This window comes from Echinops telfairi, unplaced genomic scaffold (assembly GCF_000313985.2).
Source record: "Echinops telfairi isolate 266 unplaced genomic scaffold, ASM31398v2 ScPeMD7_7468;HRSCAF=8506_0, whole genome shotgun sequence".
Classification (NCBI taxonomy): Eukaryota; Metazoa; Chordata; class Mammalia; order Afrosoricida; family Tenrecidae; genus Echinops; species Echinops telfairi.
In genome coordinates, this window is record NW_022111369.1 from 39669697 (window position 1) to 39685805 (window position 16109).

The 16109-nt window shown below is 42.2% G+C and overlaps 1 protein-coding gene across 1 annotated transcript in view; it reads left to right on the forward strand.

Moving 5' to 3' along the window:
• Positions 1–10820: 10820 nt before the first annotated feature.
• Positions 10821–16109, forward strand: part of ANTXR2 (ANTXR cell adhesion molecule 2) — a 200879-nt gene continuing 195590 nt past the window's right edge. Inside the window, exons 1-3 of the mRNA XM_045284347.1 lie at positions 10821–11046; positions 11781–11852; positions 14353–14424. Coding sequence (XP_045140282.1) covers positions 10895–11046; positions 11781–11852; positions 14353–14424 — 296 coding nt within the window. The 5' untranslated portion in view covers positions 10821–10894. The remainder of the gene's footprint in view (positions 11047–11780; positions 11853–14352; positions 14425–16109) is intronic.

The window sequence follows — 16109 nt, forward strand, 5'->3', positions numbered from 1 at the left end:
TAATCGTTGTATTGTTATAATGTTGACATACCATACAATTAAATTGTTTAAACATACTGAAGAGTTGTGTGATCATCATCACAATCATTTTTTAAAAACTTTCTTCATTCTTGTACTCATTATTAGTAGTTCCTCATTTCGTCCCAACTTTCCCTGTCATAACTTTAAGAAATTATTAATTCAGTTACTGTCTCTACCCTACCCTGGATTTCATCTTAAAAAAAAAAATCCCAGAGAGGCTTTTAAAAAAAAATCATTTTATTGGGAGCTCTTGCTACCACAATCAATTTCAAAATATTTTCTTTCTTTTTGCACTCCTTCATAGCTGCTCCCCTCTGTCCCCTCCGTCTCCCACCATACCACCCAGGAACCCTTATTTATTTTTGCCATATCTTACATCCAATGTATCCATTCACATATGATTCTGTTGTTTGATCCCATCAAGTGGGGTATACAGTCATCAATGCTATGCGCTCCCTATTCCCCTTGCCCCCTCCTCTTCCCATACCCCCAGGGAACCGTTGCTCCTGTTACTGTTTCTGAAGGCTTATCTATTTTGGCGTTCATGTATCGAACGATCTTAAATATACAAATGAACCTTTGCAAATATGACATGATTAATGAGGTAAAAGAAATAAAAACCATAATAGTAAGGGGAGGAAATATTAAAGAACTAAAGGATAGTTATGTGGTTCATCAGTGCTATATAGCACTCTGGCTATATCATCCCTTCTGCGTGGCCCTTCTGAGAGGGACTGTCCAGTTAACGCTCTTATTCATGTAGACCAGCTTCTCAGGTAATTTGTGCAGCACACACATTGAACAAGTAGAGTGAGAGGATACTACAGCTCTGACACACACACCTTTCCTGATTTTAAACCATGTGGTATACCCTTGTTCTGTTTGCACAACTGCCTCTTGATCCACGTACACGTTTCACATGAGCACAATGAAGTGTTCTGGAATTCCCATTCTTCTCAAGGTTATCCACAGTTTATTATGATCCACACAGCTGAATGCCATTGCATAGTCAATCAAACAAAAGTAAACATATTTCTGGTATTCTCTGCCTTGAGCCAAGATTCATATGACGTCAGAAATGATAACCCTTGTTCCACATCCTCTTCTGAATGCAGCCTGAACTTCTGGTAGTTCCCTGCCAAGATGCTGTGGCAACTGCTGTTGGATGATCTTCAGAAATGTTTTACTTGTGTGCAATATCAATGGTAGCGCTCTATAGTTTGAGTATTCTGTTGGGTCACTTTTCTTTGGAATGGGCACAAATATGGATTTCTTCCAGTCAGTTGGCTAGGTAGCCGTCTTCCAAATTTCCGGCCATAGACGAGTGTCTGATTTCAGTGTTTCTCCAGCTGTCTAAAACATTTAATAGGTATTCCATCAATTCCTGGAGCCTTCCTGGTACATAAATTAGACTCTTCTAAAGTGTGCTGGTGGAGCAGTAGGTTAAATTAGCATGGTGGTTCAAACTCATCAGATGCTCCATGGGAGAGAGATGAGGTAACTTGCTCGAAGGGGAAAGTGATGGCGGGGCAGAAGGAGGCAAAAGGAAACAGAGGCAAGCTCTAGGAAGCAAAGGTATAGATAGGGAGAGTAACAGAGGTGTGCACTTATGCTAATACATTAATCCATAACAATAGTGGTATTGGCCTATGTACATATATTTATAAGGCAATACACTGAAGCTGCAGATGGGCCTTGGGCCTCCGCTCATACCTTCCCTCAACACAAGAACACTTTGTTCTAACAAATTGGCATTCTGTGATGCTCACTGCCCCGCCCCACCCCCAACACACACACATGATCGCTGAAGACAAAATGGGTGCATAAGCAGATGTGGTGAAGACAGAGGATGGTGACTGATTATTAAAAGATATAGTGTCTGGGGTCTTAAAGGCTTGATATTAAACAAGCGGCCATCCACAGTGAAGCAACAAGCCCATGGAAGAAGTAGACCAGTTGGTATGATTGTGAGGTGTCATCAAGACTGGGCAATGGGCATCAGAAGATTCACAACAAACAGCAAAACAACAAACAAAAATGCATTGGTGAGGATGGAGGGGGGTTGGAGTGGAGACCCAAAGTCCATCTATGGACAATGGAGCATCCCCCCACAGAGGGGTCGCAGGGAGCGGTTAAGTCAATCAGGGTGTAGTAGAGCACTAGTGGATCATGCAATATGCCTCTGTTCCCTGAGACTTCCTCACCCCCCTGCGATCACCACCTCAATGCTGCTTCCCAAACTAGACTAGACGGGAGCACGTACATAGGTAAAGGCAAGAGATAAAACTCACAACACATGGCACCCAGGAGCAGGAATGGGAATAGAGACACCAAAAGGGTAGGGGGAAGGGGGGGAGAGGTGGGGAGGGAGGGGGCACCGATCAAAATGAATGGCACATAACCAAATGCCCCCAGCCAAGGGGAAGAACAACAGAAACCAGAGGGGAAGGGAGACAGCGGTTGGTGTGAGCTTTGAAAGTAATGAACAATCTATAATCTATCAAGGGGTTGGTGGGGGTGGAGGGAGGTGAAAAGAAAAAAAGGAGCTGATCCCAAGGGCTCAATGGAAAGTAAATGTCTAGAAAAGAACGATGGAATGTATGTACGAATATGTCGGATACAATTGATGTATGGTTTATACCAAGAGTTGTAAGAGCCCCCAATAAAATGATTAAAAATAATAATTTATAGTCTTAAAAACCCTAAGAATCAATTCTAGTGTCCGGTATAGTGGTGAGGAGTCAGAATTCACTTGATGACGGTGGGTTTGGGGTGAGATTGAGGCGGAGTCAATTCATTGTGCTGAGGCAGGTCAGAGGTGATTACCTCTCAGTCCTTTTCAGCCTCCACTGGGGTCTCCACCATTTTCAGAAGGTGAAATATACATGAATAAAAATTAAAACTCTCTATTCGACCACACTTTAATTTCAAGAATATTTAGGCAACATGAAAGAGATCGTTTTTTTTGCTTGTTTGACAGTTTTAACAACTATAGTACTTCTGCTTCAAGATAGTCACGCTTTGGTATAAACCACTTTTTGTGAAAAACGTGTTTAAGTGTAATTTTGCTATTGGAATACTTACTATAAGTACTACAATTAAAAATAATTTTTAAATTTTGGACGCCCTGTGTTTCTCATGGAAACCACTTTATTATTGCATATCCAACTTTATTTTAACAGCACATATGGTGCATAGATCTTCGATCCCAGTTTTTCAAGGGAAGTTCTTTGAAAGGAGCAGTAAGAAAGTTGTCAATCCCCAAATGGCCAATGGGTTTCATATGTAACAAATTTGGCTTGCAAAACTATGAATTTAGATTAAGCAACACTGGCCAACAAGTGCCTGGGGATGTTTTTTCAAAGGTAGTGAATCAAAGGTTTTCTTTTGAACTGATCTTTCTGCAGAGTTAACCCTTCTTCACTAAATGAAGAGAATTTTAGTTGTAAGAAATCAATTGATAACTTCTCTTAGATTCGTTAATCAAATCTTGGAGTATACAGAGGCTATTAAAGGATATGAGGAGCCTTAATAGCACTGTGGCTAAGTTCTCAACTACTAACAGAAAGGCCCGTGGCTCAAACTTACAAGGCACTCTGGCTGAAAGCTGTCACAGCACATGTCTGTAATGATTTACAACCTCAGAAGCCCTCTGGGCCATTCTATTTTTTTGCCTTATAGGGCTACTATATGTCAGAATCGACTCTATGGGTGTGGGTTTGTGGTCTATTAAGTGAGATATCCACATTAGATATTCCAGCTATTGAGTAAGAGACATAAACCAATAACAATAATGGCAAAATTAAGATAATATGATGAAGTGTAATAGGAATTCTGAAAAGGGAGAAATTTGCACCTAGCTGGATGGATAAGGGTTGCTGAAAGATGTAATATTTAATCTGCATCTTGATGGATGAGTAGCATTTTTGGATTGCTTCAGATACGAAGATTAATGCATAGAAAGAGAATGTCCTTCTTTTATCTTAGGGGAAGTGTGGGAAAGCAAAGGCAACATCTTTAAGTGGAATGGATAGAGGTGAAAGCATATATTTAAAAAGGGATAATTAGAAGCAACAAAGCCCACATGGAAGAAGCACACCAGCCTGTCATGAGGTATCAAAGGGACCAGGTTTCAGGCATCTAAGAAGAAAAAACCATATCATTGTGCGCTCACCTTCTTGATACGATCGCTGAATACAAATGAGTGCATAAGCAAATGTGCTGAAGAAAGCTGATGGTGCCCACCTATCAAAAGATATAGCGTCTGGGGTCTTAAAGGCTTGATGGTAAACAAGTGGCCATCTAGCTGAGAAGAAACAAAGCCCACATGGAAGAAGCACACCAGCCTGTGTGATCATGAGGTGTTGAAGGGATCAGGTATCAGGGATCAAGGAAAAAAAATCATATCATTGTGAATGAGGTGGGGTGCAGATTGGGTACCCAAAGCCCATCTGTGGGCATCCCCTTACAGAATGGTCACGAGGAGGAGATGAGCCAGTCAGGGTGCAGCGTAGCAACGATGAAACATACAACTTTCCTCTAGTTCTTAAATGCTTCCTCCCCACCGCCTCGCCCCACTATCATGATCCTAATTCTACCTTACAAATCCGGCTAGGCCAGAGGATGTACACTGGTATAGATACGAACTGGAAACACAGGGAATCCAGGACAGATAAACCCCTCAGGACCAGTGGCGAGAGTGGCGATACTGGGAGGGTGGAGCGGGAAGGTGGGGTAAAAATAAGTGGTTAGAATATCAATTCTAATACTATGATATATATGTATACATATAAACACTGTCAGTCAGGTAAAGAAGGTAGCCAAATAATTATCCCCACCTCTTTTTAAAATCATTTTATTGGGGGCTTGTACAACTCATCACAATCCATATATCATCCATTGTATCAAGCACATTTGTACATTTGTTGCCATCATCATTCTCAAAACATTTGCTTTCTACTTGAGCCCTTGGTATTAGTTCCTCATTTCCCCCCCTCCTTCCCCCTCATATTTTTAAAAAATCATTTTATTAGGGGCTCATACAACTCTTATCACAATCCATACATACATCAATTGTGTAAAGCACATTTGTACATTCATTGCCCTCATCATTCACAAAACATTTGCTCTCCACTTAAGCCCCTGGGATCAGGTCATGTAAGCATCAATCAAAAGATCAAAGGACGTATTGCATTGGGAAATCTTCAGCACAAGACCTCTTTAAAGTGTTGAAAAGTACTTTGAGGACTAGGTGTGACTGACCCAAGCCAGGTATTTTAATAATCTCATATGCATGTGAAATTTTAGATGGCAAGTAGGGAAGTCTGAAAAAGAATTGCTGCATTTGGATTATGGTATTGGCAAAGAATATTGCAAGTACCTCAGGCTCAAAAGAAGGAACAACTTAAGCGTGTTAATGGGGAAGTTGCACACTGGTCAAGAGGTAGTCATTCTAAGAGAATAACATGGTTTTACATCAGAAAAAGTCTCTGTTAGGGTTGTATCCTTACCCCCATACTTGCAAATATTTATGCTAGCAAATAATCTAGAAGATGGCCTGTGTGAAGAGGAAGGTGCCATCAAGATTGGAGGAAGGCTAATTGACAAACTGGCATATCCTTGCTAGCTGAAAGCAATAAGGACATAAAGCATTTGCTGATGAAGATTCAATCCTTTGGTATGGATTACAACTCAATGTAAAGAATATAAAAACCATCATAACTGAACCAATAGATAATATCATGCTAATTGGGGAGAAGATTGATTTCCCTCCCAAGAATTTCATCTTATTTGGATCAACAATCAATGTTCATAAAAGCAGCAGTCAAAAATCAAACGTCATATTTCTTTTCAGCTCTGGACTACAAGGTCTCTTCAAAGAGCAAGGACTTCACTTTGGGAACCATGGTGTACTTAAGTGATGGTATTTTCAGTTCTCATATTCATGTGAAGTTTGGACCATGCATAAGGAAGATTGAAAGAGAATTTATCAATTATAATCATGGTGTTGGGAAAACATATTGAAAGTACTGTGGACTGTCAGAAATCTAACAGAACTGTCTGGAAGTACAGTCAGAATGTGTCATAGAAGTGAGTATGGGGAGACGTCTGAACATATTATCAGGAGTGGTCACTTCCTGGAAATGACATCATACTTGGTGAAGTGATGGGTGAGCAAAAAAAGAGGGGTGGATCGACACAGTAGCTGCAACGGTAGGGTCACCCATAGATCACTTTTGAGGATTGTGCAAGATATGGCAGTATTTTTTTCTATTGTAAATAGGGTTGCTGAGGATCTGAACCAACTCAAGGTACCTCACAACAAAACAACAACGAGTTTACTTGAGAGCCAACAGTTTTGTTTGTTTGTTTTTATTTTTTTAATATAAGCTCATAATAAGTTACACCCCATAAGCTCAAGAAATTAGCAAAAGACTGAAATATATCACAAATATGCAATACAAATAAAATAAGGAAAGCCTGCCATGGATGCCACTGAGTTGTTAAAGGACAAATGGATCCTGACTATGGGGGTAAAATGGGATAAATCACAAAATGTTCTGTGAAGGAGAGGCTATAAGAAATAGGCCCAGAAGAATGAGTAGTGTTTTGATAATTTGAGTAGAACTTGAAGCATGAATATTATTTAAATATATTAAAATTTTAATTTAGGACTTATTTATTGCTATAAAATATGTGTAAAAACAACATTTGAAATCCATTATATATTTACTGTGCAATTTATTGAAATCAATAACATGAATGATCTGCAAATATCACCCATAATTGTTGCCCAATGTCCTCTTATAATAAGCAGAAGCCTCACTGCTTCCCAACCAATAATGAAGAAAGGTGAAAATAAGGGTAAGTTTGGAAACCTTGCCATGCCATGAAAGAGTGTTTGCAAGGGCATCATTTTCCCTTCTCTATCAGGGAGACAATTCAGATGTTGTGTCTCCTTCGGACCAGCTGAGTAACTTTTCAATCCATCTCTTTAAGGGCTTTCCTTTTTTGTTGCTCCCTCTGATTTCCAAGCATAATGTCCTTCTCAAGGTCCTGGTCTCATCTCCTGAAATACCAATGACATAGCTTCTAGCATAACAGAACACACAAGCCACCAAGTACAAAAAGAGGAAAGCCCTTAAAGAGATGGATTGACACAGTGGCTGCAACAGTGGGCTTAGGTTTATGAACAATTGGGAAGACGGGTTAGGACCAGGCCGTGTTTTGTTTGTTGTGCACAGGGCTGGAATCGACTCGATGGCACCTAACAATAACAACAGCAACAGTTAAAACAGCTCTACTGAACCCTTGTTTGACATTCAACTTTGAAGCAAGTATCAAACCGTACTTAACAACAAGAGAGATTTTAGATGGCTCTATTTAGGTAAAAAAATTACATTTTCCCTCCCCCTTTTCAGGTGATTTGGGTTACTGTTGAAATACTTACTTTATGAGGGAGCATGGTGGTATAGCAGCTTTTAAATAGGGCTGCTCACAGAAAGGTTAGCCATTTAAAACCACCTGCTGCTCTATGGGAGAAATAGGAGTCTTTCTGCTCACATAAAGATTTGTAGTCCGAATGAAGGTCGAACAGGGTAATGGGACAGGAGGAAAGTAAAAGAAAATATTGGAAAGAAGTCGGAGGCAAAAGACATTTATAGAGGTCTAAATATAGGCATGCATATATGTAAATATATTAATATATAACAATAGGAGTATAAATCTAGGTACATATATTTATATGTTAAGTGCTAAGGTGGCAGAAGGGACCTTAGGCCTCTACTCAAGTCCTTCCTCAATGCAAGATCACTTTGTTCTAAAAATCTGGCATTCTGTGACGCTCACCTTCCTGACATGATGGCTGAACACAAAATGGGTGCATAAGCAAATGTGGTGAAGAAAGCTGATGGTGACCGGCTATTACAAGATATAGCATCTGGGGTTTTAAGGCTTGAAGTTAAATAAGCAGCCATCTATCAGTGAAGCAACAAGGCCCACATGGAAGAAGCATACCAGCTTGTGTGATCACAAGCTGTCAACAGGATCAGGTATCAGAAGAACCAAAACAAATAATCATATTGATGTGAACTAGGTGGGTCAGAGTGGAGACCCAAGTAGACAATTGCACATCCCCTCACAGTAGGGTCACAAGGAAGGGATGAGTCAGCCAGGGTGCAGTATACACACAACATTCCTCTAGTTCTTTAATGCCGCGCCCCCCCCCCACCACGCTTCCTGCCCTGACTATCATGACTCCAGTTCTACCTTATAAATCTGGCTAGACTAGAGAATGCACAGGATACAGATAAGAGCTCTGGACACTTGGAATCCAGGAAAGATAAACCCCCTCAGGAACAGAAATGGGAGTAACAGATACCAAGTGGGTAGGGGGAAGGTGGGGGGAGAAGGTGGAGAAAGGAGGAACCAATGACAAGGATCGACTTATAACTGCCTCCTACCCCTCCCTCCCCACCCATGCCCTGTCCAGGCCTATGAACAACAGAAATGTGAAGGGATTCAAGGGATGGTGTTTTGAGAATGATGATGGCAACAAATGTACAAATGTGCTTGACACAATGGATGGATGTATGGATTGTGATGTGTTGTACAAGCCCCCAATAGTATTTTTTAAAAAGATATGAAAATAACAATAATTTATTAAAGGTTCACGAGGGTGGGTGAGGGAGGGAAAAAAGGAGTTAAGGGCTCAAGTAGAAAGAAAATCTTTTGAAAATGATGATGGCAACCTATCTACAAATGTGCTTGATACAACTGATGTATGGATTGTTATAAGAGCTGTAAAAGCCTCCAATAGAGTGATTTATTTAAAAAAAAAAGATTTATAGCCATGAAAACCCATAGGGGCAGTGCGTGCTCTCATGTTACTATTATTTAAATCTCTACAAAACACCTTCCATTATCAGGCATTTTTCTTATTTGTTCATCTATTTCCTATCTTCTTTTTAAAAAAATTCTCCTCAAACATCAGAAAAGAAGACAATTTCCCTTTTCTCCTTCTGTATGTGAAAGGAGACTCCTACGACAAAGCCTGGCCCAGAGTAGACACTCTAGAAATCTTTGTTAAAGTGACTGGTTTCTACCCTCCAAGAGGTAACCAATCTGATTTTGTAGCATGGGTCATACAAACAAACAAAAACTCACTGCCATCCAGAGACCCTGGAAGGCGGGGTACAACTGCTCCTATGCATTTCTGAGACTATCGTTCTTTGTGGGAGGAGAGGAGCCTGTCTTTCTCCTGTGGAGTGCTAGTGGTTTGGCTAGTGGCTTTGAACTGCTGACATTGCAGCTCACAGCCCGTGTGTGTGTGTGTGTGTGTGTGTGTTTATGTGTGTGTGTGTGTGTGTTGCTAAAAAGAACATAGTGAACTTTGATCATCAAGCACTGACTTTGTGAACATCAAAAGGCTGACATTGCAGCTCACAGCCCGTGTGTGTGTGTGTGTGTGTGTGTGTGTGTGTGTTGCTAAAAAGAACATAGTGAACTTTGATCATCAAGCACTGACTTTGTGAACATCAAAAGGTGGCATTTCAAAGCAGCTTCCACCACTGCTGTACCAGTGAGATCGTACATTCTAAAAGCCTCTTTTGACCAGGGGATGGCGAAAGCCGTAAGTGGAGATGTTGGGGAAGGGAGTGGGGTGGGTGCAGACAGCATCAGCAGAGAACTTGCAAGCTAACTTCAGCTCCAGCACCCAGTTTTCATGAGAGGCCTAGTTTGCCCCTAGATGGAAGCCTTCCTCGCTGGCGCTTGGGTTAACAGTGGGAATGAAATTTGACTGACAACTTTCCACCGCTAAAGAGGCTCATCCCTGCTCCCCAGTCTCTACCTCCTTTTTCTTCTAGGCCTGAGTGATTTGAAGCTACCAAAAAAAAAAAAAAATCCTCTCTTTCTCCCTCCCTTCTTTTTCTTTCAAAGAGTAAAGTTCTCCTCCACAGACAGGGCTGCCTGGTAGAGTTACAGTCTCAGAAACCCACAGGGCCGGTACTACCCTCTCTTTCAGGGTCTTGGGGTGAGGTGGGGTGGGGGGGGATAGGAGGCCATCACGTCCCAGGGAATCGCTAGTATTGGGCCTCGAAACTCCACTGTTCCCAAAATAGGCCAGGCCCGCAGGGCAGAAGCGTAGGTTTAGTTTCCCGGGGACATTTGTTTATCGACATTCCTGTTCCTTGCTCCCAAATCTGGCGAGCGTCAGGCATCGTCCACTCCAAAAGAACCCCACAATTGTGCGCTCAGGCCCCGCCCTCGTCCTCAGCGCTCGGGGACAATCGGAGAGCAAACCGAACCCCGGCCCTCCGCCCAGAGGCCCTCTCGCCTCCGCCTCCTCCCAGAGGGGCCGGCCCAGCCCGTACTTTCGGACCGCGGCGGGAGTCGTGGGGCGCAGCTGCGCGCGCCGCGGCACCCAGGGAGGGCCCGCCGAGTCTGCGCTCCAAGTTTGTGCGCCGCGACGCCGGCGCCCGGCCTCAGCTCGCGGGGCGGAGTGGGGCCGCGGGGCCGCGCCGCAGGCCGGGGCGGAACTTCTCGCTCGGGGCGCTCGCCCTGCGCCCTGCAGGTCGGCACGAACTCTCCGGAATCCGGCGGGCGGGGGACGGCTGGACCGCGCTGCCGCTGGGATTCGTCCGGAGTTCCGGCCGCAGCGGCTGCGGTGACTCTTTGTCCTGCAAGGACCTCCCCCGCCCGTCCCTCCCTCCCCCTGTCAGTCCCGCGGTCCCTGGTCCCTGGTCCCCGGCGCCCGCGCTCTCGCCCGGGGCTTACAGGCGCCTGGCCCGCGGTCGGCTCCGGCCACTCGGCCGCCCTGCATCCCCGCCGAGTGGAGCCGAACGGGAGGGAGGCGCCGGCCCTGGACCACAGGATGGTGGCGGGGCGGTCTCGGGTTCGGAACCCAGGGAGCTGGCTGGTCGCCGGGCTGTGGCTGCTGGTGCTCAGCGGTCCTGGGGGGGTTCGTAGCGCCCAGGAGCAACAGTCCTGCCAGGGAGCCTTCGATCTGTACTTAGTCCTTGACAAGTGAGTACCTGGGGAGCTTCCGGATCTCCTGGGGAGCGCGGCTCTGGGTCCGCTGGGGCTGGGCAGGAGGAAGGGTGGGTGGGCGCCATGGGGACGGTGTTGGAAACTCGCTGGTGGGTGTCCTGTGGCTCTTTCTGGCTGAAGGGCCAGTGCTCCTGATCTGTGAGGGGTGGGCATGAGACAGGAGGATGGGAGGTAGCAGGTGTCCTGGACCACTGGGCTTCTGGGGTGGTAGGGTCTCCTCTCCTTGCCAGTTGTGGAGCCTCTTGGAAAGTCGGAGTGTGACTCCCACGAACCAAGCCTGCCCTTCTTTGTCATTCCCTTGATCCTCTGCGCTGCCCCAGCCCCTGTCCAGGCAAACTAAAGTTTTCCTCTGATCCTATCACTTTGTGTCAGCCTGGAAAAGGCGGAGGTTAATATATCCAGTGTGGTTTGCATTTCCTGCTAGGACAGGATTTTGTGTTTATCTTTGAAAAGCTATGTCCTATTCTAGATAATTAACAAACAGGTTGTCTCCTCACCACACGCCCCCCTCCCGCCTCCCCAACATGGGCTGACTTTCTTGCCTCATCTAACACCCAAGATTCAACTGCAAGAACAGACACTTTTACTTTGCTTGAGAAACAGGCCAGGTTGCCCCCATGTCCACTGGTGTTCTAGAAGGGATCAGTTTGAAATGTTTACGTTTCAGGCCTGTGTCTTGTCTTACTAATCAGTTCAATTGCTTTTTTCAGGTCTGGGAGTGTGGCACATAACTGGATTGAAATTTACAATTTTGCCCAGCTGCTCACGGAGAGATTTGTCAAGTATATGTTTCCCCACTTTCCTTTTCTAGACCGGGCCGTCTGGGGTGGAGAAGAAGGAGACCCATAGCTCAGAGAATGGGCAGAGGGCACACATGCTGTTGGTTTTGCGCACACAGGCTTTGAGTCCTCCACGGCTTATGGATCGTAGAAACTTGGCTCAGGTTCTGGGGAAGCATCTTCAAATACTATTCCAAATGTCTTTTCCAAATTTTCATCTGTTTTGAATTTCAGTTATGCTTTCTCATAATTTATCACATTAAAAAATAAATTTTATGCTAATAGTCCCCATAATATAATTTCCACACAATTCATCCTATTCTAGAGATCCTCATAAAAAAAGTGTTGGAAAAATTTCAAATGAGCATGGGCTAATATCCCACTACCAGAAAAGGCAGTGTGTGTGTGTGTGTTTAAAGAAGTGACTTGTGTTTACACAATGTGTGGGTGCGTGGCTGGTTTAGAATTTAACTGTTCTATATATGCAATAGGGAGCCCTTGTGGCACAGTGGTTACACACTTGGCTGCTAATTGAAAGGTGAGCAGTTCAAATCCACCAGCCATTCCGTAGGAGATGTTTGCTTCCATAAAGATTCGGAAACCCTCTGGACGTAGTCCTATAGGCCACTCTGAGTCTGAATTGACTTGACGACAATGGGTTATTGGTTTTTTGGTAAATATACAGTAAACCTAAAAAAAAAGAGCCTAAAAGTCATAACTGCTATGAAATCCAAGTTACTCTCTAATTTAGGGACAACTAGGAATTAGTGGTGTCTTTTATTTAAAAATACCTCTGGGAACCTAGAATTTGAGGTTTTTTTGTTTTGTTTTGTTTTTTAAGTAGAAAAAAGTACAAAGAGCAAATATAAATTTATCAAGATAATGGGAAGACACAAATAAGAATTACATCATTCAATATTGCTTCCTTCAGTTATGTTAGCACAAATGTTTTCTATAAAACAGGCTTGTTTGATCAAAACATTTTGAATGTCATGTTGCAAGTAACTTCAAGCAATCTGTAGAGACCTAGGCAATTCTAGCTTTCAGTTATTGGCAACAATAAACTTGTCCCTATAAAAAAATGTATGCTTGTCCATGTTCAGACATCAGCCTTCTACTTAGGAAGACACATGTAGCATTTCTGGATATGGTCTTAGGTAAAATTCTCTAGAAAAGGAAAAATAAACAAGACATATCAAAGGCAAGAAGGGACAGATTATTAATTTCCTGATTTAATCCAAGCATGTCTGAGGAAGATCACACAGGTTGTGATCCTAAGCAGTGGATTATTCCAACACCACCTCTGCGGAAGCTGAGTTCTTCTTTCCTTAATCTGGCTTGCAAATTGGAGTTCTGACATGCCCAGTTGTCTGGCTCAAGTTTAATTGATTTGGGTCCTAACAACATATTTAAGAGGCCACTACATAAAAAATATCTTGTAAAATTTATAGGAGATAATTCTAATCTTTGGTGTAGTGTCTGATCTTCAGTTTTAGTTTTATAACTTTGTAAATGGTTGCATCACGTGCCCTAGAAACAAGAACCTTTGTGCGTGATATATGTCCCAAAGCTTGAGAGATGTTGCTGAAGGTGGCCACTGATGCCAATTGGAAATATTTTATGGTCGAAACTTTGGGAAATGGAAACTACGTAATCAATATTTATTCTAAAATTTAAGTTTTCTTAAATATTCTTATTTCAAGATGATGTTTGCCTGGATTCATGTCATAATTTTGATATTTACGCAATTAAGCTGCTCTTTGGCTCTAAATATTGCTGATGCGAACTATGCCGTAGGATCTACCCTTCTTTGAGAAACACCAAAGGAGGAAACATTTTTCTACAAAATCATTTTACATTGACCTCAAACTTATCATTCTACTTAAGGACCCCTGGTGGTACAATGGTTCAGTCCTTAGTTGCTAATTGGAATGTTGATTGATTAGACTTACCAAGAGCTCTGTAGGAAAAGAGGGAGACGTGGTGTTCTGCTCCCATGAAGAGTTAAGCTTAACATAGCCTATAACCAAAAGGCTCACCGCCATTGAGCCAATTCGAACTCATAATGACCATATAGGACCAAGTAGAACTGCCCCTGTGGGTTTTCCAGGTTGTAAATCTTTACAGCAGCATAGCATTTCTTTTGAGAAGCAACTGGGGCTGGGGTGGGGGTGGGGTGGGGGCTGTTGAACTGTTGACTTTGCAGAGAGCAGCACAATGTGTGACGCTTGACACCACCTCTGCTTTGTCATACTTGACAGTCTCCTCCTAAGTCCAAATTGCTGTGGGCCATGGAGCAGGGCATTTTGGAAGCACTGACTAAATCCAAAATGAAGTATACAGTAATGTTAAGCAGTTACTGAATTTACTTAGAGAGTTCCATTTGAAGAAGCCTGGACCAGTCATTGAGACCAATTTAAAATGAGATGCCCTAGCTATGTATCTGTTTAGCATCAATATCTCTTTCAAAAATGTCTTAACCACCTCTTTCCTTATTTTGCAGCCCTCAAATGAGAGTCTCTTTCGTTGTGTTTTCTTCACAAGCATCCGTTATTTTGCCATTAACTGGAGACAGGTTAGTACATTATCATTTCATTGCAGGCTTTTAGTAGAGACTAATCTTAAAGGCATGATTGATTTCTCCAATTGGTGATGCAGGCCTCTCAATGGAATCAAGCAAATGCACAGACAATTCAGCCTTTTCACTAAGAGAGGAAGAAAGGAGCTACACATAATACAAAGGAGTAGATAATCTTAAAATTAATATCTTTTATATTGGTTTTGAACTGTATCAAGAAACCAAGATCCCTGACTCAGTTTTAAATTCACTCCTTCTCTCCTCTCCCGTGTTGGCTATGCAAGGAATTCTGTATATATTACTTTAGATATAATAATTAACTTTAAGTAGAATGGAAGGAAAAAGTTATGGGTCTTTTGGAAAATTTTAGGTTCAGGAGGCATCTCGGATCTCCAGTTTTACTCTGAGGTTCACTGATATTGAATGTACTTGTATTTCTAGAGAAAATTTAAAGGATCTTTATATTTACTTATATCTTATTATCTCCTCTATATTTAATGTTTTTCAAAGGTAGAGTTTTATTGTTGTTGTTCAAACTGACATCACAGTATTTCAGATGATGTCTTTATTTGATTGAAGTCTACGTAGCAAGTTGAATGAAGACCTAAGCATGTTTTAAAGGGCAGTTGTTTTCCAGGGAGTCAGTTACACTTTTCCATTCTGTGACTTCCATAATGGGAAGGGATATTGTCATGTTCAGTTTTCTATTTACTTTTCCTAGTACTTGTTCAATAAATTCCTGTTGAATAAATGAATGTGATTTTGAACCTAAATTTCTCTTGTTTCCATTTTAACAAAGGAGGTTGCTATGCTTTGTTGGGCCCATGTGGATGTGTAAATGGTTGAGTGGCCTTGTAGTCTTTATAAATAAATTGATTCCCTGAAAAATGTCAATCTAGGACACACCTTAAAGAGACTTGTGGAGAGAAGATGTCTGTAATTCATAGAATTGTGTTGCCAAAGTAGATGCTTATCTATCTGACTTCTAATTTGTGCTTTAACTTCTACTGGAAAGGGAATTTCTCTAAAGTTGAGGCAGATCAGCCTGAAACCTTAGTCTTCCCTTTGAATCTTCCACTCCATACTTCCATGTGTGCAACTGGTTCTCATCAAGGCTGGAAAAAAACGTAGTCCCTTGATAACAATTGATTTCTATGTGCAGTGTTATAAGAAAACAATTCTTGCATTTATAGAAAAGCGGTCTCTACTCCCCAGTTTATTTTCCAGAGAAGTAGTTTTCTATGCAGCTTAACCATTAGAAGAAAAAATAATATAATTATTAGAAGAGAAAAAATAATCTAACATTTATGGTACATATTTACCATAAATACATATACCACAGGCACACAGTCACACTTATATAGGTGCACCCATATACATATATTCAATTATATAACACCAGGCATGAAGTAGATGAGCTGTAATTGTCAGTTGTATATATTGTCCCATGTTCACTGTTGGACACTTCACATTTGGGTCCTCTAGCACTTGGAACATATATTTTAGTCACTGGCCAACCAGCTTAGTATTACTTAGACATGTCTGGAAAGGATATAAGGTCTTAATCTAAGTTGACTCTTTTCTTTTTTAAATCATTTTATTGGGGGCTCGTACAACTCTTATCACAATCCATCATCCATCCATTGTGTCAAGCACATTTGTATATTTGTTGCCATCATCAT